The following is a 24,992-nucleotide window of genomic DNA, read 5'->3' as shown; positions in this document are numbered from 1 at the left end:
TCAATAACCTTCGCTCCTACAAATGGGCACCAACCGATTCTTTCAGAAATCGACGAAGCTCTAACACCGTCGCCTCTGCATGCCGCTATAACCGCCTACCGTTGATGCTAAAAATTCACCATGAACCTCCATTCGACCTACTTATCTTCTATTTATGGTCAGTTTCTCACCAACCATCCTCCAATAGCGTAGATCTAAGAAAAGAATTTGCAAACTTTCTTCACTGTTTTAGTTTCTTTTCACTGTCCGATCATTCTGGGTTTTGAGTACGTCAGTGGCCCCTTACTGCTCTTCATTTTTATTATTTTTGATCTCCAAAAGCTTAACGTTCGCTATGGTTTGTCGCCGGTACTGACACTGCCAAGCTAAAATTTCTACCAACTTTTGTAACTTTTCATTTATCGATATTTGACTGCTGTAATCTGTTTTTCGCCCCACTCTTATTCGGATTCCTCCTCTATCTTTCCTCATCGCTTCTCTCTCTTTTTCCTTCTCCTATTCGGATTCCTCCTTTATCTTTTCTCTCGTTTTTTCCCGTCCCCCCAATTGCTGTGAATTGTAATGACATATAAAACCAAGTGATTGTGTTTCAATTTGATTCCCATTAGTCATCAAATGCTAAAGATTAGCACCTAATTATCCTTTCTGATCATCATCAAACTTAATCTCAATCTTTCTTTCTTTCTTTCTTTTTAAATAATCAAAAAATTAAAAGAAAGAAAAAGAAAATAAATCATAAAATAAAAAAATGATAAATATGAAATAAAAAAATCTAAAATAAAAATGAATAAAAATCCCTGCAACTGAGCTTAAATTAGTCTTAATTGACAAAGAATCTCGGACAAAATGGGGTGTCTATAGCTGCCCCTCTTTGCACATTTTTTGTGAAACAGAAATTGTGCAAAGATGTAGACACCCCTTCAAGACTCAACTGAATTTTTTTTGTTAAAATCTTGATCAAAGCTCCTCTAAGCAGAGGCTCAATGATTTTGAGAAACATAAACAAAGCTCCTCTAAATAGAGGCAACTTTTTTTTTGTTTTGTTTTTTTTGTCCATTTTTTTTTACTTTTTTTTTTAATTTTGATCAAAGCTCCTCTAAGCAGAGGCTCAATGACTTTGAGAAACATAAACAAAGCTCCTCTAAATAGAGGTAACTTTTTTTATTTTTTTTTGTTTTTTTTATCAAAGCTCCTCTAAACAGAGGCTCAACGACTTTGGAAAGTAAATTGCTCCTCTAAACAGAGGCACCATGACTTTGGAAAATAAATTGCTCCTCTAAACAGCACCATGACTTTGGAAAATAAATTGCTCCTCTAAACAGAGGCACCACGACTTAGGAAAGTAAATTGCTCCTCTAAACAGAGGCACCACAACTTTTGAAAAGTAAATTGCTCCTCTAAACAGAGGCAACGGACTTTGAAAAGTAAATGGCTGCTTGACAATCATGTCCAAAGGAGTTATAGATCGTGATTGAAGAAATTTTGTAATGGGAACCGAAAGATTCACAATTTGAGTTCACATTCATAGGTTCAGATTCGCAAGAACCTTTCAACTTCGTAAGAATTTACTGAAATTTGATTCTCAAAATTTCAATTTCATTCAAATTTGCAAGATCTCAAGATTTGCATTTGCAACTTGCAAGACTTGCATTAAAGTTCCTCATTTGAATTTTGGAGATTCACATCCAAAAGTTCAAGGTTTTTTTTTTCAAAGATTTTCATTTGGCAAACTTGGAATTCATATCCAAAAATCTAAAGCTTTTCATTTGAATTTTGGAGATTCACATCAAAAAATTCAAAGCTTCTCATTTGAGTTCAAAGACTCACATGCAATAAACTTAGAGTTTCACATCTAAGTTCAAAGGTTCTTATTTGAAACATTAGAAATTCGCATCCAAAAAATTGAAGCTTTGTATTTTAGAGATTCACATCCAAAAGTTTAAAACTTTTCATTTGTTCAAAGATTCACATTCGACGAACTTTAGGATTTCACTCCTCAAAGATTTTCATTTTGAAACTCAAAGATTCTCATTTGAGTTCTCAAGAAATCAAAATTTGTTTTTCAAGTGACTCAAAAATTTGCATGAATGAATGTTATGACCAAAGATGTAAATGCCTTCTTAATGATGCAAATACGGCAACCTATATTACCATAGTGTCATGCATGTCCAAACAAAGTTTAATTCATTAAATCATGTGCATGTATTAAGCAATGATGCCTTCATGATGCATGCAATACAGACCTCTATATCATAAAATTCTAAAATAATTGTGGTATGTGGTCCTCAAAACCTTACCATCTCACACTCTCCCATTATTTAGCTTTTCAACATTTTAGAACAAGCTTCATCAATTGATCATCATTGTTTCCATTACTTGATCATCTTCTGAAGGTTTCTCAGCACCAACAAAATTTACCTATTACCCCACATGCCAGGCTTATCATCACTAACCATTTCAAAATAAATTTCATCTTCTATCACTTGGACATCATTCATAAGCTTCTCAATACTAGCCATTTCAAAACAAATTTCATCATCTGTCATTTGGTCATCGTTCATAAGCTTTTCAGTACCAGTTTCGTCTATTGCCCCATATCATTTTCATCACTTAATCATAACTCATAGGTTATATCGACCAATACATCCCCATATTCATCACTTGATTATACCACTTTTCAAGATTTGCCTCATCTTCATTTTATTGTCTAATCCATCATCATATTCTTCATTTGATCACATCATTTGTCCTTTCTCATCATCTCTTTTAGGTTTCTACCATTTTTTCATTTTGTTACCACCATCATCTTAGATTTCTTTTCAAATGAATGCAAGACTCTTTTAAGCACATATTCATTATCATTTCAATTCTTAACAAATACAATGTAGTCAAGCATTTTCTCAATTCATTCTAGGGGTGAAACAATAAGAGAACACAAGGTGAATTATGGTAAAGATAATCAATGAAGATCTATTTTGGTACAAAGTAAATAAGAAAGGAAATAAATTGGATACATGTCATTGGGATGGATGGTATGTCCAAATGATGAATATTCAAATAATTCTCAACATTAATCTAGGATTCTTTTTCAAAAACTCATTCCATTTACTGTTGAAGTCATTTTGAGCTTGGCGAACTTTACCTCAGTCTTTGAGGGATCTTCAGATGTTTTTTATCTTCCATTTATGTGAGCCATTTGACCTAGATATTTTTTTTTCTACCAAAATCACCCTTTCAGGTTTTCAATTTGAATCTCTTTTTTTCATTTTTTCCTTCTTTCTTTCTTTTTTTTTTTTTTTTATCATCTTCTTTTTTTTTGCTCATTTTTCATCCATTGTTGATATCTTTCATACATCCAACTTTAAAGCAATGTAGCATGATTCCATTATTTCATCATGAGCATGCCTTCGCTTAACATATGATCATTCAAGTTAAGCATTCACACTTGATCCAAATGAGCTTTTCAAGGTTGTAATGTAGGTCAAGGTGAGGGGTCATAAAAGAAATGGATATAATAGGCTCAAAACATATATTAAAAAAGTTCAAGATCGAAGGATCATTTGATGTAGCTCGGCATTTTACCCCCACATCATTTCACTACTTTTTTTTCCTCACATAAAGGATTCTCATTACTTTGCACCAAGTCATGTGTGGCATTTATTTTTTTCTTTTTCTTTGATTTCTTTTTCCATTTTTGAGATCTTTTATGAATTTTTTTCAAAAATTACCCCCTAGTGTAGAGGGTGATCATTGGTTAGGGTTCTTTAGAAAAAGAAATCATAATGGGCTCAAAGGAGTAACAATAAATAGTTTTTCGAATGGTAAAAGAAAGATGACCATTTTTCATCTCAATTGTGAATACCTTTCTTGAACATCATTTATTGAACAAAGCTCATGATCATGTATAAAAGATTGCACATCTTCAAGACATATCTATTTCACCTCCGATAACAGCTTACTTTTTGCTCAAATCATCTCTTCATATTAATGCGGATGAGTTCTCAAAATTAAATCCCAGAATTATTGTTATCATTGTCTAAATATTCATCATCTAAAATTTAAAAATGAGAATGTAAAGTTATGAAAGGTAACAGGGCATGGAATAATGGTCGAGTGAAAGAGAAAATGTAATGAAATGCATTAACTTGCCCTTATTAAAATGATAACAAGTGAAATCATATTGCAAAAAAGAAATCCTAACATTACTTTAAAAGAACTCTTAAAATGACAAGTAGCATTCAACCAGTTTTAACATCCTATTTAAAATCATGCCCTTCGGCAACCAGGTGAAGGATTTTTATCTCGCCCCATTAATTCATTGCGACTCTTCATATTCTTGATCCTCAAACAAAATGATTAGGCTTTTCCTACCGAGTTCTAAAGATACAGGCTTAACCATTTGAGCGGCTCCTTCCATTATCATGCTCCCTGTTATATTGCTTCTAGTAAAGGCAATCTTGTCAACATTGGGATGATATGCCAAAGGAATCACAACTTTCAGGCCCAATCCAGTCAGAATATTCAAGACACCTAGAGGAAAACCAACCTTCCTATATACGTCAGCCAGCTCCAAATAGGTGATAGGTACTAACTCAAAAGGCTTCAGTATTACAGCACAATCTGTAACCAAAGCAAGAGCTACTTTTCAGGCGACCATCAATAGTGGATAATTCCATAGAGTAATCAATCCAATGACCCCAAGTGGTTCCTTAAGCACATAACTCTTAAATGTCTTAATAGGAAGAGAGATAACAACCTTTTATTTTGCATCTAAACCTTCAGCAAGGTACGTATAGTATTCAAAACATCCAGCAACATCATCAATGTCCCAAATTGCTTCATCAAGTAATTTTTCGTAATCAATTGCTCAAGCTTTGCTAATTCAAATTTTCTCTCTGTTATCTTGGAAACGATGGCCCGTAAATACTTGGCATGAACAGTGCCAGAAGCTAAAGCTCATTCTATCCTTGATTAACCGTTGCACCTCATGCTTTAGAGTAGTGTAATTTTCAGTGCAATGGCCAGCAATTCTATAGTGGTAGTCATAATGAGCTATAGGATCATACCACTTAGGATGAGGTGGTTTGAGTGGGTCCACATGGCTTGAGGGCAATCAGGTGGCTATTATAGAGCTCTCAGTATAACTCCGTATAAGTCATAAGGATTGGATCAAATACAAGTTTTTCTCGAATAGTCCATTGCTCTCGTGAACCACTTTTCAAGTTAATAAGATGAATTTAGGGTCTTGCAAGAGTTTGACTGTTAAGGCTGTATATGGGAGCTTGGGGATAAAAATGGGCTGGTATATGGATGAATTAGGTGATTGTAGGGGCTAGTTGGTATGGATAAGATGAAGCATTGTTCACAGTAGGATAGTATGGAGAGTAATCTGAGGGTAGATAAGATTGATATCCCCTAAACTATCTGTCAAAGCCTACAGCTTGAGCTTTAGTCTCTTTCTTCTTGGGTGCTTTCTTGGTCTTCTCCTTTCAGCTTGCCATTCTCAATGATTTCGCTTGAGATCACCATGTCAGCGAAATTCTTTATGGCATTCCCTATCATCTCTTCATAATAGAGGGATTTTAAAGTACTGACAAACAATACGGTGGTCTCTTTTCAATCAAAAGAGTTGCACTTGAAAAGTAATATCCCGTCACCGTTAGGCATATTCTTTGAATGATTCAGTTACTTTCTTATTCATATTCTGTAAAGAAAGATGATTAAGGGCCAAGTCTATTATATGCTGGTATCGACTAATGAAAGTATAAGCCATATCGCTCCAAGAACCAATACGATTCTGTCTAACTGGACATACCACCTAGCAGTAGAGCCAGTGAGGTTGTCTTAGAATGCATGCATCAAGAGCTTTTCATTATTGGCATTGGTAGTGATTTTTCGACAATACATAGTAATGTAAATTTTTAGACACTTTATACCATCATATTTCTCGAACTTCAGCACCTTGAATTTTGGAAAAATAACCACATTAGGAACTAAACAGGGCCCAGCAACATCAACTAAGCTATAAAAACTAACTCCCTCCATTACTCGTAGCGTTTTATCTAATATGTTCATCTTCTGTTCAGCTTTTACGGCTTCTAAAGTCCCCTTTCTTCTTAGGCCTCAACTTTTTTTCTAGATCATCCAAATTATAGACTGATATTGGTTCTACTGGCTTTTCAGTAAAGATAAGAATTGCCCTTGATTTGAAGCTGATGACATTCTGGGATATGTGTACCCTACAGGATAGGTGAACCGCTGTGGTGGTAAACCTTGTGCAGATTAGGCTTGATGTGGCTCGAAACCAGGAGGGCACAATGGGTCATCCTCTTCCATTTGGCTAGTATTCTCCTCTATTGCCTTCCCCTTGGTTAGCTTGTTCAAAGCCTCTAATATCTTATTCAACTCTTCTTCTAACTTCTCTTAAGCTTTCTCTAATCTCTCGAAATGATTGGAATTTTCTTATTCCATTTGCCTAGCTCGAGCTCTTGTGTTGTATTGATAAGTGGAGTTGCTTGGTGGAGCTATCCTTGAACCTCTAACACCACAATTATGATTACAAAAAGCTATGCTATGCTTTATGTATGATGCTTTGATACACGAATGAAATGTACATTTTACTGAATGAAATCTAATATGAAATGGATGCAAATGATTATGTTAAAACATGATCATGAAAGTAATGCAGATGCATACAATCAGACAAACAACATAGTTAGTTCCATGGATGAAATGAAAGTGATGCTAATGCATAATGTTACACATGATAATGAAAATGATGCACAAAGTTAAACAATCAAAATGATTAGACAAACACCCTTTTTGTGTCTTAATTTCAGGATATATCTATCATTGGGTAGAAATGGCTCTATCCTAAGTTTAGGCACTCTTAAGGTTCACTATGTATGATTTAAGGTCAAAATCTAAAGGTTCCCAAATTGTTCCTTACATCCTTGTCCATCACAGACTAGTAAGGCATCCTAATCCTCATCCATTACAGGCTACAAGCGGAAAATGTTCAATTTGAGTGGAAGTATTTCGTTAGCCACTGCGGAGGCATTAGACCTCACGAAAGTAATAGGTACTTTACTCCCTCCTAGAGGGACGACGCTCGGGTATAGAGCTCATGTTATGCACATGCATATGAATGACATAATTAACAAAGTAAATAAACATGAATGAATAATAACACATATATACAAAAAGGTTCAATTTTATTAGGCTTTTGGATAACATAAATTATTTGCTGGCTTGACTCTCAAAGTCCCCAGTGGAGTCGCCAAGCTGTCATAACGTCTAGATCCAGGGATCTATCGCTAGACATTGACTTGAAGGAGTCGCCACCAATCTTTTTTTTTATCTAGGTGCGATTGGCCACCTAAAGAATCTATCCTTTCAGAGAACACCTAAGTTTAAGGGAATAGGTTCAAGTCTACTAACCAGAACAGGATTCGAGAGTTTGGTTACGTGTGAGGAAGCTTATAGACCCTCACAACGCCCATAAAAAAATGGTACCAGCTGAAATTTGTGTTATCCAATGAGCCTTAAAATTTTACCAAGTAATTAATTATTGGAAATTATTCTCAATTGACTCTAATACTTTTAGCAGAAAATTAAGAAAATTCTCTCACCTCAAGAGTATGTAAGAAGAACTATTGTTTCACTTGCAGAGGCTTCGTCGTCGGATTATTTAAAGAAAAATCAAAATCAAAATCAAAATAAAAAGGAAGAAAAGAATGATTGTTCTTGTGAGGGAAAATTGATACTTTCAACTTTTCCTCAAAAATTGATTTTTTTTGAAAATTTATTTTTAAGGAAAATTGATACTTTCAACTTTTCCCCAAAAACTTTTTTTGGAAACTTTGATTTTTAAGGAAAATTGATACTTTCAACTTTTCATCAAAAACCTGTTTTTGAAATTTTATTTTTAAGGAAAATTGATACTTTCAACTTTTCCTAAAAAATATTTCTTTTTGAAAATTTTTATTTTTTACAAAAAAAATAAAAATAAAAATAAAAATAATACTCATGAAAATAACTAACACAAAAAAAATAAGTAAATAAATAAAATACAAAAAAAAAGATTATCTTGACTTGAGGAATTTGACGCGACTCCACTAGATTGTCCATATCCTTCACCAATTTGACACGATCTCCCCCATTTTTCATGAAGGAAATAATGGCTTGAAGTGTTGCTAAACATAACCATATACTCCCATTTGGTTGCCACACATTTGTTGAGGATACATAGGAGCCATTTGCTGTGGAAGTATGTCCATATACTGTGCTCTCAGAACTGGTTGAGGATGAAAACTAGCAAACCGGTTTCCCTGAACAGCCTTGTTATTAATTGCTGACAAATGACCGGTTGTGATTGGCTGAATGTACATACCCACCACCTGATCACTTCTCATATGTTGAGGTCCTTGAGTTTGGCCATGTGTTACACTAACTTGAGTAACCATTGACTGAGGATATTGAGCATCCGCAATTAGGCTAGAGTCTACTGCCTGTGCTTCCCATAGTGGTGGTGGTAGCAAGCCACTTCTCTGAGCACCATAGACAAGTGAAGAGGGTTGCTGTTGTAGAACCAATTGACCATTCCAGGCAGGACCTGTGCCTTGAGCATATGACTGCTCATATCGAGGTGATCTCGTGTCTGGTGCAGCTCAGTCGCATGAAAATTTTGTTGCTGTTGAGTAGGCTGTTGTCTCTGGTTTGTAAAATTCCCATCAACAACCTTCGCTCCCATAAATGGACACCAACCGGTTCTTCCAGAAATCAACGAAGCTCCAGCACCGTCGCCTCTACATACCGCTACAGCCACCCACCGTTGATGCTGAAAATTCACCATGAACCTCCCTTCGACCTACTCATCTCCTATTTATGGTCAGTTTCTCACCAACCATCCTTCAACAGCATAGATCTAAGAAAGGAATCTGTGAACTTTCTTCACTGTTTTGGTTCCTTTTCACTGTCCGATCATTTTGGGTTTTAAGTACGTCAGTGGCCTCTTACTGCTCTTCATTTTTATTATTTTTGATCTTCAAAAGCTCAATGTTCGCTATGGTTTGTCGTCGGTGCTGACACTGCCAAGATAAAATTTCTACCAACTTTTGTAACTTTTCATTTATCGATATTTGACTGCTGTAATCTATTTTTCGCCCCTCTCTTATTTGGATTCCTCCTCTATCTTTTCTCCCATTTTTTCCCGTCCCCCCAATTGCTGTGAATTGTAATGACATATAAAACCAAGTTATTGTGTTTCAGTTTGATTCCCATTAGTCATCAAATGCTAAAGATTAGCACCTAATTATCCTTCCTGATCATCATCAAACTTAATCTCAATCTTTCTTTCTTTTTTTTTTTTAAAATAATCAGAAAATCAAAAGAAAGAAAAAGAAAATAAATCATAAAATAAAAAAATGATAAATATGAAATAAAAATATCTAAAATCAAAATTGAATAAAAATCCCTGCAACTGAGCTTGGATTAGTCTCAATTGACAAAGAATCCCGGACAAAATGGGGTGTTTACAATATGATCAAGGGAAGTGACAAAAAGAGTTTCATGACCAAAATATTACTCATGAGATATTTTTAAAAGAAGTAATTAACTATGAAAATTGATTATTTAGAATATTTATTGTGAAAACTAAGTTTTGGAAATAAAATACAAAAAAGCAACAAGTTGCCTAATCATCGCAATTTATTATCTTAGAGTAACATTTTAATTTTTGGTGTGAACATTTGTACAATGCTGAAATGTTATCAAAGGTATTCTTTCATTTTTAAGGAGTTGTCTGTGACAACTATAGAGTTTAAAAAAGATATGAACTCAATACAAAATGGTTGACAAAAATACTAAAGTGATATATCTCTTGATCAAAAATACCAAAGTCAATGACGATGTTTATTCTTCTTTGAATAAAACTTCTAAATATGTTTGCTAATAATTAGAGGTATTGAAATTTATTTGGACATTTTATATATTCTTATAATATTTTAACTATGATGAAAATTTGCTATGTGACTTTAGCATAATGATTATATTGAGATGATTGATTGATTGCATGATTGTGTTTAAATATATTTGATTGAAGTTTATTCCAATGATGGATATATTTTGAAGACTTATTATTTGATTTTTTTTTTCATTTTACTGTGACTTGGTATTTGATCAAAGGATCATGCACAAGTAAAATCAAAGGAAAGGTTGAAAAAATAACCTAACGAGAATTATGTGAGAAATCACAACTAGATGAATTGGTGTGAGAATGAACACAAAAAACATTGACATTGATTATACACTTCATTTGAATACAATGATATTAGAAATTTATTGATGAAATATACTTAACAATGATGTCATTAAAGTATGCTATAAATTGACTATGTGACATATTGTTTATGATTAATGCATTCATTGATAATTGATAGTGTAAAGTATTTGATAAATTGTAAAATGACATTGTTTGAAGATCAATAAATTGTTTATGCATATTTATGATGATTAGCATAATACATGTTCATTAATTTGAAAATTATATTTGATAGTATAAAACAGGTGATAAATTGTTAAGTAAATTTAGCATATGAATTCATAAGTGGTTTTCTCTTGTTAGTCATTAATTATGACTTTGATAGATAAATGTTCTAAAAAATATTTTAGAATATTTCATAGTTGCTTGGTGTAAATATGCATATGTTTAATGTTTTATAAATCTTGGAATTAGAAAGGAGAAAATGAATTATATTGTTAAACATATTTGTGATCATAGTTCGCAACTATGATTTACTGCATGACTAAGTTTTAAAATTATGCATTTTGATTTGGTATTAAATTTTGAGAAATACATGCATTATGATACATGAATAATCTTGAGAAATATATTGTGATGATTATAGCTTCTTTAATCATGTCACATCCATGTTTGAGATTAATGCTTTTTTTTTCTTTATTATTTCTATAAGTTATTCATATGTTAAATAAATATATTATAAAAATATTAAATAAATGATTATATAAATGTCACATGTTATATATGTGTCATTAAAAACAATATACTAAAAGAATTCATTAGGTAATCTTAGATTTTGCAAATTATATAAAAATCTTATATTTCTTAAGATCAACAAAATACAAGAATCATCTATTCCCTTTAACTATCATTTTTCAGCAAAATCATTTACCTTCCAATATCTAAAAATCCTCGAACTAAATGCTCCTTAGGCTTAAAATATTTACCTCACTTTCTAAGCATAATCAAAGCAAATTAGCGTAGATAACCAAACCATTTTACTCTTCTCATTTCCATCTCGCCATACTAGATCTAGATATGATAATTCATATATTTTGTTGTGTAAAATATTAAAATTTGTGTATTTGTATTATGTTTTACATAAAAATTACGTGTCATAATTTGTGTCGACACAAAAATATAAAATACATTTTTTTGTTTTTGTTAAACTCATATATAATTATGGATAAAATTTTAAACTAAGTCACCTCACATCTTTTTTTGTATCATATTCATATCTTGTTATCGTATCGTATTTTAAATCACTAGATCTAGCTAGATCTATAAGTTCTCTCTTTTCCCACTTTCTCTCCTTTTACAATCCATTTGCTTTTTTCTTTCTTCATTGCCTTTTCATACATCCAAAATTTGGTCAATTGGCTTTAGATTAACGCTTGACGACAAGACTAAGCAATTTCCCCTTCCATTCCTATACTTTCTTTATTCTTTCTCTCCTTTGCTTTTTTTTTTTTTTCTAGTTTTGTTTATTTTTTATTTTTCGGTTTTTTTAATTTTTAAAAAACTAAAAAATATTTCATTCTTTTACTAGTATGACAATGAAATATTTTATTGGTATATATTTTGACTAATTTGGGTTTAAATAAAAAGTGTTGTGTTAAAAATTTATCAATCAGTTCAAAGATGATTGATTGATAAAATTTGATCAATAAACTAAAAAAATGATAAAATGGATCATTGACCCTTAATTTTATGATAAAGAATCTACATATATCATCATGCCTTTCTTAATTTATTATTATTTAGATTTATGATTATATTCATTAATGATGATATTTTTATCAATTTTCTTATAGGTTTCAATCCAACTCCTCTAATGGAAAGTAAAGTACAACCTCTACAACCTTTTCTAGAGGTATTAATTTTTCTTTCTTTTAGTTATCTTTTTCAAGTCTCCTAAACAATACAAAACTAAAATTTTTACTTGGACTAATATGCAATTTGATTCTTAAATTATATTATTTTTCATGATTTAGTACCTATAAAAATTTACAATTTAGTATCTCAATTTTCATCGTCATACATTTTTGCCCTTAAATACTAACTCTATTAATAATATGCTAATATAGCAATAAAATAACAAATAAGATCATAACACTACACATTTTCAGTGGCAATTATATTTGCCACATCATCTTTTTAATTAATACCATTCGTCAATATTAAAAAGTGTTTGACAAAAACAAAATTAAGATCTCAAATTGTGATTTTTCTTTTTAAATATAAAGTTGTAAACGTAATATAGTTCAAGAGTATAAATTGCATATTAACCTTTTTTAATTTTTACTTTGGTTTTAACTTTAAAAAGTTATCAATAATTTCTATATGTTTTAATGAGTTAAGGTCTAAATATATACCGTTTTTTCTTCACTAAAATAATCAATTTATCATTCATCTTTGGATTAGTGCAATTATAACATTATGCTTTTAATTTGATAAAAAAATAATCAAAATTTAATGGTGAAAAAATTATCTTGTAAGAAAATAAGAGAATGATCTTCAAAATAATAATTTTTACTAATAACTTGTGATTATTTTTTTAATCAAAGTAAAATTACGATGTCAAAATTTATAATATATATTTATTGGTTGCTTCAAAGCATGCCAGAAGTTTTATTTTAGTTTTTTTTTTTTGGAATAATAGTTTTTTAAGTACCAAAAAAAACATAGAATTTTACAAAAGCATAATAGGGGCCGCCTGAATATTAAAGTACATGTTGTTGGGACTGAAAATTTAGGTAAAATTATTAAACTTCAAGCCTTGTAGTTAGAGACATTAAGTACCATGGTATTAAAATGAAAAAGGGAAGACTTTAACAAAAAGCTCCAATTTGAAGTTGCACTATTATATATTGTCACTCTTAGAAGTTGCATACAAAATGGCCAAAAAGTTAAAGATGTCTATGGATAGGGTATATTTTTAATAGATACCGATATATTTTTAACTAAATAAATGGAATCAGATTTTAATAGGATATTACCAAATGGGTTCAGTATGGATATTATATTTGATAATTGAATTTGGATATGAGTATCTTAAAATTAGTGGATATCCTATGCATTGTCATCCTTACAAAAAGTGTTAATTTAAGGGTGTATTGCGTTTGTCTTTTCAAATGTGTTATTTTTTATTTTTTCTTTTTTGTTGTAATTCATTATTATCTATATTAACACAGGGAATCAATTTAAATCAAATGGCTGCTTTGGCTGAGATATATGATATGTTAGAAGAGGTATGTTTAGAATATAAGCTTTCATTGGCATTAACATGGGCTTGTGGGACTAATGTGAATAAAATTCTATACAAGAAACGTGCTTTATCCATCCAAAGTACTTGTTGTTATGGGCAATGTTTCTGGTCTGAAATGGTTATTAGACATTGTGAAAGACTTCAATTTATAGTAGGGGAAGCTATTGCTGGGAAAGCACTTCAATCAAGTGAGCACTTCCATTTTGAACCATGTTTTAAGAAATATTACTTTCCACATGCTGGAAACGATCAAGCTGCTGTTGCAATCTGTCTAGAGAACCGATATACCACTGATGATGTTTATGTAGTAGAATTCTTTTGGCCTGCATCTGAAACAGAGTCTGAAAAAGTAAAATCCTTGGCACTTCGTATCTTCAATGACTTGAAAAATATGAAGAAAATGTTTGTACAAGTAACGGTTCGGGACACTGAAGTTGGGTTTCCAGAAGAAGCTATTTCAAACTTTTCGCAGGTGACAGTGCCTATGAGAAACCCTCTACCTGCTTCATCTACCTATGATTTGCTAGACTCAAACACAAGGGATGATCATGTAATGGAAATACAAGAGTTTAATGAGCCGGTAACAGTCAATCTTAATTGTATTTACAATACCTGATACTTATATTATTCTAAGGTCATTCATAAATTAGCATTCACGTGTCTAATGATAATAACATCTGCTTTTAGATGGGAGTGATTCCAAATTTGCACCCACCACTACCTATGCATGCTTCATCGCCAGCTGGAACAGGGGGAGTGCCTCTTGAGCAGGTAATCTGTTGTTCCTTTATCACTTTATTCAAGGTTACAATTGTATTAACTATTCTTAATTTTTCCATAGAAATGTTGTACTAATTATAAATATTTTGTTAACTACAAATGAATCTATTTGTTCTAAAAAATGAAAAGCTAACTATTTAAAAATGATTGACCGTAAATAATTTGTTTTTTTTCTATGGATTTTTGCTTATGTTAGGGAAATGGAAAACAAACGTCATTTGAACCACTTGCAAAAAATGAGAATGAGATGGTAAAAGCAAATGTAAATAGTGCTAAACGAAAAAAGTTGACATCTGATGTTGGGGAAGAATTTAGCAAGAAGAAAGATGGGGATGGGAAAGAATATGCTTTTTGTGTACATTGTGGTAGAAAGTTTGATGGTTCAAGCAAGAAAGGAACTACGCACCTAAGAAATCACTTGAAAAGATGTAAAGAAAGAGCAGTAAAAGCTAGGAGAGGTGATTCAAAAAATCAAAGTGCTAGTGAAGGTAATTCTTCATTTGATCAAAATAAGAGTAGCATGGATGTTGCAAGAATGATTATTAAGCATCAGTGCCCATTGAATATGGTTAAGTATGAATTTTTCAGTATTTTTTTGAAAAATTTGCAACCAATGTTCAAACTTCAATCACAAGAAGCTCTATCATCTGACATAATCCGTGTCTACCAAGAGGAAAAACATAAGCTCCTCCAATATTTTGATAAGCTCTCATATCGCTTTAATTTGACAATTAGTTTGTGGGTACATGATCTTGAAAAGACTGCTTATTGTTGTTATACTGTACAATTTATTGATGACAATTGGGAATTGAAGAAGAAAATTTTTGCTTTAAAAAATTTAGGGAATCAATTTAACCAAAGGACTTTCATTGAAAATTTCAAAAAGTTCTTTGTGGATTGGAATTTTGACAAGAAAGTTTGTTCCTTAACCATACATACTTCTTCTTCATGTTTCAAGATAGCTGAAGAAATAAGAAAGAGCTGGCAGTGTTTTGTAGCTTCATATCCTTCAAGCTCATTTTTCATCAGTAGTGATGAATGTAGTTTTGGTCTTCTTGGTAAGGATAACTCAGGTGAGAAGAATGTTGGAAAATCTATTGATGGTGGCATTAGAACTTCAAATGCATGTTTGTGGGACATTTTTGGCATCTACAAAAAATTGAGTCAACGGGATGGAAGAGGATATCCATTAATGAATGTGAAATCTGACAACAAGTGTTGGACATGCAGCTTGATTTTGGCAATTGCAGTTGTTCTTGACCCGCAATTTAAATTTAATTTTGTGGAGTTCTCCTACAATGCAATCTATGGCAATGAAGCAGCCAGAATTCATTTGAGAATGATTCGTCATACTCTCACTGATATTTTTGATGAATATGCAAATAATATATCTAGTGGGACACTATTCCTCGATGATACTAATTCATCAACATTGTTGAATGCTGAAGAAAATACAATGGAATCTTTCCATAGGCACAATTCCAAAAGGAATACTGAAGCCTCATCGATGTCAGAACTTTATAAGTATCTTTCTCAACCTATAATTATTTCTTCCAATCTAGACTTTGACATACTTGGTTGGTGGTGTGAACAAGCTTCACACTTTCCTATTCTTGCGAGGATGGTTCGTGATATCTTAGCAATACCTATGTCATCTATTATATCAAGTTCCACTTTCAATGAAAAGATTTTCATGGACAATCCAATATTCAGTGGATTAGATCCTCAGATCATAGAGGCGATGATATGCGGCAGGGATTGGTTAGAATCTCCTAAAGAAGGTACTACTGAATTAAGTTCTTATTATCATCTTATCTCCTATAGAAAATAAATAATAAAGTAAAGTAATATGGAAATAAGTTCTATTATTGAAAAACCCCTTTATAGATGTGAGTCAAAACTCTGCAGTTTTAGTTAACATGGAACCAAGCTATATATTGATGCAAACAGGAAACTTAGAAGACCAATACACTTTTAAAGAGGTATTAAAACTGTGAGTAAATTAGGCAAGATGAAGCTTCTAACTCAGTCAACAGCTATAGTTGTGCTATCTTGTTGAACTTGTATTCTGCATCATTGCAACATGACGTTCTTTTTAACTTATTGTCATCAGATGACAGAGTAAATCTTGCACCAATGCAGAACAGGGTATGTGCATATGGTATAATTGATCAATTGAATGTGTTTTGCTACATTATAGCCTTGAATTCTGAAAATTTGAGTTTCTTTTATACATTTTCATTTGATAGGCTAAAAGGAAGATGGAGGAGAAAGAGACTTTTGTGATGAAAAGTTGCAAGAAGGGGACAACAATATGGACAGAAAAGGTTACATTCAATAATTCCCTTCACATTTTGTAAAGCTATATGAGGAAAACTCAACCTAAAAGCTTAGGCTAGTACTATATTTCTAACATCTCATATATATGCCTAAAAAAATTTCGTATTTTCAGAATTGATTTATTATTTAGGGGTTTTCAAAATTGTTTCGACTTTTGTAGGATGTTGAGGCATATTTGAGGTTTCCTTTCACGGAGAAAGAAAGAGAACATTTGAGCAAATGGCAAACTCATGCAATAAGTGGGTATGCATGATACATCATCTCAGTCTCAGTCATGATCATATGGCTTAATTAAGGGGTCATAATCATCATAATAATAATGAAATTTGTTGTATTTGTTTTAAAGAGAATCTGTTGGACAAGATACCGCTTAGTGCGTTAGCACCTTTGCTTAGGATTCCTCCACATGATGTTGATTCTAGGAATGCACCAAATTACTATATTGAGGATACTGTAAGTATCCTTTCATAATAGTACTTCTTTTTCATTTTTTTCTTTAAAAAATTGCTTGAATTAATGCCGTTATTGCATCTGCCTTGCCCATATTTGAAGGTTGTGAATCAGTTTTTCGTTTTGCTTAAAAGAAGATATGAGAAATTCCCACATGAGTACATAAAGCACCATTCATTCGATTCTTGTATTGCTGTGAGTACCTAAATTTATTCAAAATCTTAATTAAGTTCCATATACACGTTAGTTGGCATGAGAATAACTTCTCAACTATATATGATGAATTCAGGATTTCCTGATTAAGGGATCAAGGACTGAAGATGAAGTGTTAAGTCGGGTTAAAAAAGAGGACTTTAAAGGCGTGAGCAAGGTAATGTTTTTTTTTTTTCTATAGGGCAATTAGTTGTTCTAGTTTATAATGCGATATTATAACATAATCCAGTAAGAAGCATTGTAACATTTTTTTTTGTCTGTCAATGCACTTGTTTCTGCCAATTTGTTTAAATAATCATTGGCTTCTTTTTTATGCTGACATTGATGATAAAAAATTGCTATGGTTGGATTCAATCGAAAATTGTCGAATGTCCAATGATTCAGAGAAGCATATAATCCGACGATGGTTTTTAGAGTTTCTATTGCCGTTATCAGGACATGATCATAAGGATTGGTCATTTGATGTCCCAGAAAATATTCCTATGCAAAAGAAGTAAGCAAATATTCTATTCTAATTTGAGAGGAATAGTGAAAATGAAGCTTTTGGTTTTCATTTTATGGTTTATAAAAAGATTCATCACCCATAGTTACTTGCATACACTTCGAATCTTTGCAGCTCTGTGGATTGTGCACTCTTTGTGATGAAATATGCAGACTGCCTCACACATGGCAATTATTTTCCTTTCACTCAAGATGACATGCCTCACTTTCGACGCCGGACGTTTCTTGATCTATACCATGGACGTGTATGTTTGGGAGGGAGCCAAGGTTATTAACTCTTGCTTAAGGATTGGCATTTTAATGTGACATATGTTTAATTTGCATGGTTAATTTTTTAAAATACAATTTAATGAGACATATCTTAATCTTTTTATACTGTTGATGTAGAAAAAACATTACAAATACAAATTAAATTTGATTAATCCCAAAAAAAAGTAATGTAGCAACCACCTTGTATCTATGCTTGTACCTTATATATTTATATACATATATATAATAAATAGATTTTTTATTTTTGTAAGATTATTCATATCTTTAGAGATGAATTTTTGTATTGTTTAAATGGCTAGCTGGGCTTTAGTGAGGATTGTACTCATTATCTTTTGGCTAACCCTCCTTAAGGGGAAGATAACCTAGGAGTAGCAAGACCTAGAACCTCTAGAATTTAAGTGGTTTGACCACTCCTTTACACCGAAAAAATAGATTTTTTATTTAATCTTATAAATTTTTTATTTTAAATTAATTAGATCTAATATATTTTTATTTATAAAAAATTAAAATAAATGTGCAAGATAAAAAATTAAAAATAATTTTTTATTTTTTAATAAGTTATTAAGATTATCTATACCTATTAAATCTTCACAACAATAATGATGTGATAAATTTAAAATATTAGTTCGGGTACAAAGATGAAGACAATATAAAAAATTATAATAGAAATGGGAAGACAATGTCTTATCTATTTCATACCCTACTTATTGATATCCCTAATTAAGATAATAATAACAATAAACCTTGAGTAAGTAGGATGCATGTAAACCACATGGCTTAACTTTGTTATTATCGCATTTGAGCATTTGGTTGATTGATGTATGATACTTTGCTCAAAAGAGTAAGCTTTGAATTTCCTTAGCTAGATTATCTAATTTGTTTAGAGTTACATACTCTTATCACTTACCTGAGATCATTTGCTGTCTCAGACAACAGAGCAAATCGTGCACCACTGCAAAATAAGGTAGGTGCATATGATAAAAGGTGACCTGGATTAAATGTTTTACCTACACTATAACCAAGAATTTCGGAAGACTGAGTTGCCTTTATGCACTTTCATTTCATAGGCTAAAAGTAAAAGGAAGATGGACGAGAAAGACAGTACTTCTCTGGTTACAATTTCGAAAAATTGGAATTCTGAAGAAACTAATAGTACTGGAGACAATGCCAAAGATTCCGACATAAATGGTAGTTTATGATACTTGTTGTTATTATTATTATTATTATTATTATTGTTATTATTTATCTAACTTGAAACTGACCCGTTGAAATACCAGATGGTGATCCATCTCTAGACAATTGGTTGGAGTTACAAAGCTCCGCTTCTGAGTCTGCTGGTGAAGAAGCAGTGAGCATGGAAGCTTCAGTGTGCAGTCGGAACATGTTGGAAATGTCAAAATGAAGCAAGTCCAATTGTAATTTGTTTATTAGATCCTCTTATCTATTTTCTACAATTTTCTATGGCGAGTAAATAATTTATCTAAATCTTAGACCCAACCCTTTACCTAAAATCTTAATTTTTAATTAAATAAATATTTTATTATCGTGTTATGGGCAGGCTTGTGTTCAGAATTCCAATCCCAGCCCTGCCTAATTCCATGTTTCTTTGAGCAGGCCAGAAATGCATAAGGGGGTGAGAAGGCAATAAGGATGATTGTACTTACCTTTGATTTATTTTTATTTTTCATCTTGATTGGAATTTAGAAAGGTTGCCAGGCAAAAACTTTGACATTTTGCTTTATTTTTGCGCTTGGAATCTCCCTCCAGTGTTCACAAACTGACGAACCAAAGGAGCTCCCTTCTTCCTTTGTGTTGCTTTCATTTGCTGTCTTGCTTACATTTGCCCTTCACTCGCTTGCATTTTTTTTCTGCCAAAAACATGCCAGAACTTCCATAGTGCTAGAAAAAGTTGCTCTGTTGGTAGCGGCAGCTGCATTTTGCCATGCCATTACATTTCCTTTTCCGTTGAACCTAAAATTTGCTACATGGACTCTATTTTTCTTTTCCTTGTTTGTTATAGTGATTTGAAAATTCTTGTGTGGAAACATTCCTCCATGATTCAAGCAGAGCTAGTGCATATATAGTTGTTATGCTTGTACTCTATCAATATGCCACAGAAATGGATTCTTCCAAAAATCGGATTGTACTTTAGTTAATTTGGTACAAAAAATCTTTTGTTGTATCTTGATCATAATCACAAAAGCCAAATTCATAGTAAATACATAAATTTTGTGTTAAATATTTTAAACAAATAAAATAATTTTTTTAATAAATTTAATTCTATATAAATTTTGTGATTGTAGTTTTCATTCAAAAAAAAAATTGTACATAGCAAAGGAATTAAATTTCGATTCAACAAGAAACTAAATCGTTTGATTCTTCTTTAACTCATAGAATTAAATAAAAAATAATATGAGAATAATCTTACAGCTAAACATAACCTCTTTTTCCTCGTCTCTTTTTCAGTCACCATTCAGCCCCTGTTTCCTTGATTATTAATTTCCAAACAATGACAATAATTTCACATTAAAATCATATGAAAATTTCAGGTTTGATTAGCATTCAATTGATTAAGCGATTGTCACTAGTTTATCTAATCAAAGATATTCGAAATTCAATGTAAAGATTTGAGAAAACAGAAAAGAGAGAGATCTGTCAAAAACTCTGCTGCCATTTTTCTTTATACATGGAACGGATATAGTTCATGAGATTGAAAAGGAGTTTTGGTTCAAAACCAAAACCTTTATGTCTTCCTAAATTAACATTTAAATCAAAGAGATGAGGGCTATCGTTTTTTATTTTAATATTATCTTTGTTAATGATTTAGATTTTTAATAAAATCTCTTGATAAAAATATTCTAATAAAATTATGTTGTAACTTGGTATATGTAAATTAGAATAATAATTAATACAAGTTAAATTGAATCCGTTGTTATTTTTTTTCTAGAATATTGTGGCGTGGTTTTGTGGCTTCATTCTTTAATTGATATAAATAACTTTTTTTAATTTATATATTTAATATGAATTTTAATGCATGTTATATTAATATTACAAGTAACATTACTCTTGAAAAATAATATGATTATCATAAATATATTAATTAACAAACAACTCATATGTTATTTTATACTTCAATTAATTTTAATAAAAAAGAAATTAGCCTTAACAGTTTTAAACATTGATTAATATATTAACTAATACTCTTCGTCTAAATAGTCAATAATATCATAACTTACAATTTATAAATTTATCATAAATTAATATCTATTCAAGTCAATATTTTTGATTCAAAAGTAATGAATCGAACAATACAATTTCAATATGTTTTCTTGATTTTTTTGTATAACCTTTTCTATACAATCTTGACCAAATTGTTATATGATTTAAAAGTTCATTATATAATATTTTTTTTCAACTATGTCTACCAATTTATATTAGCAAATGAGATAATGCGTTAATTTCTTAATTTTAGAATTAAAAAACTTCACCGACAATTAAATCAAATTTTCTTTTTTATTATTAACAAAATCATTTCCACATTACATCTTACATAAATAGAAAATCATACGTACTGGATTTATGCAATCAATATTCTCTGTCTCTGTCTCTCTCTCTCTCTCTCTCTTTTTTTTTAATTGAATATGAAACCAATCTTTAAACATATATAACAAACATGCATGTTTAATTGAATGATGACATAAAAAATAGATTATAGTAAGTTAGTAAAACTTGATTTGTATTGCTCGAAACTGTCGTAGATTGAACCCAATCGTTGGATCATACAGTCGTTGTTGGCAGAAAAGTTACAATAAGACTTGATGTTGTTACTATATGGTACTACTTGTGAATAGCAAAAGATAATTAATTGATTAGTGGAGAGGGACAGTAATGGTAGTGCTGTAGATGAATGTTACTGTTGCAAGGATGATTGCTACTTTCCCCAACAATTTTGATATCTTGCCAAACCTCCCATTAATGAATTTTGCAACAAAGAGCAAAGAAAATGTAAGTTGAAAACAGAAAGTAAGTTGAGGGAAGGAGAGAGTTTGTATTGAGATTTTGCAAACTGGAGAGCTATTTCATTGGATGATGTAAAGCAAAATGTTAGGATTACACTTTGGTATTGCAAATTCTGTTGAGCATCACATTCATTTGACCTTTAATTTATTGACATTTGGCGAGAAACTGTTGTAGGATGCAATTGTGACCTTTAATTCGGCTGGAAAATTTTGGATTGTATTTTGTATGGGTTAATTTTGACAGATGAGTATATTTTGTATAATGATGGGTTGTTTATTGTAATGAATTTTAAAATCCCTTCGTCTTAAATTATTATTCATTATTAAATTTTTTGTTACATTAAATTAATTTTGATAAGTAGTTTTAATAAAATTATAAAATCAAAAAACTTTTCAAAAAGGATTTGTAAACTTTGAATTTCAAAATTTTCAAAATATATTTTTAATTTAATACAATATTGTTAAAAAAAAAAGAAGGTCACAGTTCAGTTACTTTGATAAAAAATAATCAATAAGAGACAATTATTTTGAGAGGGAATGAGTATAAAAGATGATGAAATATACACAATTTAAACAAAAAACTCTTAGTTGTGTAGTTTAGTTTGCTATTTTTTAAAAGGAATCAATTGATTATATATCATATTCTTTATGCTTTGGGTAGAGAAAAGAAGAGAAAAAAAAAGGGGAAGGAAAAGAAGAATTAAAACATCCTTGCAAGAATAAGAAAACTTGAAGCTTGTTCACACCACCAACCAAGTACGTTAAATTTTGAATTGAAAGAAATTATTGGTTGGTGAAGATACTTATCAAGTTTTGACCTCCATGAGACTTCAGTATTTACATTCTTTTTGGAATTGTACCACCTATGAAAAGATTTCATTATATTATTTTCGGTATTCAACAATGTGAAGGAATTAGTACCATCTAAGAACGATGTCTCACTAGACATATTACTTGCATATTCATTGAAAATATCAATAAGAGTATTATGAATTATTCTCAAATGAATCTCGACTGCATCATTGTTATAGATTTCTTTGTAAGAAAATTTTACAAAATCAAATCTAAACTGTGGATCAAAAATAGCTGCAATTGCCAAAACCAAGCTATACGTCGTCCAATTGTTATCAGATTTCGCATTCATCAATGGATAATCTCTTCTTTCCTATTGATCTCTCAAGTTATTGTAAATACCAAAAATGTCCCGCAAACAAGCATTTGAAATTTTAATGGCACCATAAATAAAATTTTCAACATTCTTTTCACTCGAGTTATCCTTACAAAAGAGACAAAAATAAATTCATCACTACTGATGAAAAATGTGCTTGAAGAATATGAAGCAACAAACATTGTCAGCTCTTTCTTATTTCTTCAGCTATCTCAAAACATGAAAATAAATTATTTATGGTTAACGAACAAACTTTCTTGTCAAAATTTCAATCCCCAAGGAACTTTTTGAAATTTTCAAAGAAAGTCATTTTCTCAAATTGATTCCCTAAACTTTTGAAAGCAAAAATTTTCTTCTTCAATTTCCAACTGCCATCAATAAATTGTATTGCATAACAACAATATACAATCTTTTCAAAATCATGTGCCTACAAACTAATTATCAAATTAAAGAAACAGGAGAGCTTATCAAAATATTGAAAGAGTTTATGTTTTTTATTTTGGTAGACACGAATTATGTCAGATGATAGAGCTTCTTATAATTGAAGTTTGAACATTGGTTGCAAATTTTTCAAAGCATTGATAAAAAATTCATCCTCAACTATTTTCAATGGGAACTGATTCTTAATAATCATTCTTGCAACATCCATGCTACTCTTATCTTAATCAAATGAAGAATTACCTTCACTAACACTTTCATTTTTTAAATCATCTCTCCCAACTTTGGCTGCTCTTTCTTTACGTCTTTTCAAGTGATTTCTTAGGTGAGTAATTCTTTTCTTACTTAAACCATCAAACTTTCTATCACAATGTACACATGTAGCAAATTCTTTCCCATCTCCATCTTTCTTCTTGCTATATTCTTCACAAACATCAAATGTGGACTTTCCTCTTTTAGCATTTGATATTAGAAAGTTATTTACATTTGTTTTTGCTATCCCATTCTCATTATTTGCAATTGACCCAAAAGAAGTTTGATTCCTACTTTGCTAACATAATAAGCAACCAAAAGCACAAATCCATAGTTAGAAAAAAAAAAACAAATTATTTATAGTCAGTCATTTTAAACAGTTAACTTTTTATGGTTTAGAACAATTAGATTGATTTGTAAGTAAAAATGTGAATAATTAAAGTGTAAAAAAGTTAATTAATACAACATTCTTACAAAGAAATTAAGAACAATTAATATAATTTATATTAAATTTTGAGAAATACATGTACTATGATGCATGATTAATCTTGATAAGTATATTGTGATGATTATAGCTTTTTTAATTATGTCATATTCTTGTTTGAGATTAATGCTCTTTTTTGCATTATTTTTCTACCAATTATTCATGTGTTAAATAAATATATTATAAAAATATTAAACAAATGATTATATCAATGTAATGATTATATAAATGTCACATATTATACATGTGTCGTTAAAGACAATATAGTAAAAGAATTTATTAGATAATCTTAGATTCTACGAATTATATAAAAATCTTACATTTCTTAAGATCAACAAAACACACAAATCACCTATTCCTTTTAACTATCACTTTTCACCAGAATCATTTACCTTCCCAATATTTAAAAATCTACAAACTAAACGCCCCTTAGGCTTTAAAATAGTTACATCAATTTCATGCATAATCAAGGCAAATTAGCGTCAATAACCAAACCATTTTGCAACTTT

The 24,992-nt window shown here is 30.9% G+C and overlaps 2 protein-coding genes across 2 annotated transcripts in view; both read left to right on the top strand.

Moving 5' to 3' along the window:
• The window catches only part of LOC149510924 (zinc finger BED domain-containing protein RICESLEEPER 2-like), a 71,314-nt gene that overhangs the window by 17,411 nt on the left and 28,911 nt on the right, over nt 1–24,992 (top strand). Inside the window, exons 2-8 of the mRNA XM_089756332.1 lie at nt 12,115–12,173; nt 13,495–14,148; nt 14,256–14,339; nt 14,545–16,129; nt 16,462–16,496; nt 16,598–16,675; nt 16,849–16,931. Of these exons, the coding sequence (XP_089612458.1) occupies nt 12,135–12,173; nt 13,495–14,148; nt 14,256–14,339; nt 14,545–16,129; nt 16,462–16,496; nt 16,598–16,675; nt 16,849–16,931 (2,558 nt within the window). The 5' untranslated portion in view covers nt 12,115–12,134. The remainder of the gene's footprint in view (nt 1–12,114; nt 12,174–13,494; nt 14,149–14,255; nt 14,340–14,544; nt 16,130–16,461; nt 16,497–16,597; nt 16,676–16,848; nt 16,932–24,992) is intronic.
• On the top strand, nt 17,604–20,212 carry LOC149510925 (ubiquitin-like-specific protease 1A). The gene is made up of 6 exons (XM_089756310.1): nt 17,604–17,844; nt 17,968–18,119; nt 19,052–19,086; nt 19,190–19,310; nt 19,400–19,525; nt 19,681–20,212. Exons 1-5 carry the CDS (start codon nt 17,615–17,617, stop codon nt 19,522–19,524), a joined length of 663 nt encoding a protein of 220 aa, XP_089612436.1. The 5' UTR covers nt 17,604–17,614; the 3' UTR covers nt 19,525; nt 19,681–20,212.

Source organism: Durio zibethinus, chromosome 27, assembly GCF_047325235.1.
Source record: "Durio zibethinus cultivar Kanyao isolate XHJ-2024 chromosome 27, ASM4732523v1, whole genome shotgun sequence".
NCBI classification, from domain to species: Eukaryota; Viridiplantae; Streptophyta; class Magnoliopsida; order Malvales; family Malvaceae; genus Durio; species Durio zibethinus.
The sequence above is the reverse complement of the archived record's forward strand: the minus strand, read 5'-3'. Positions and strand labels throughout refer to the sequence as shown.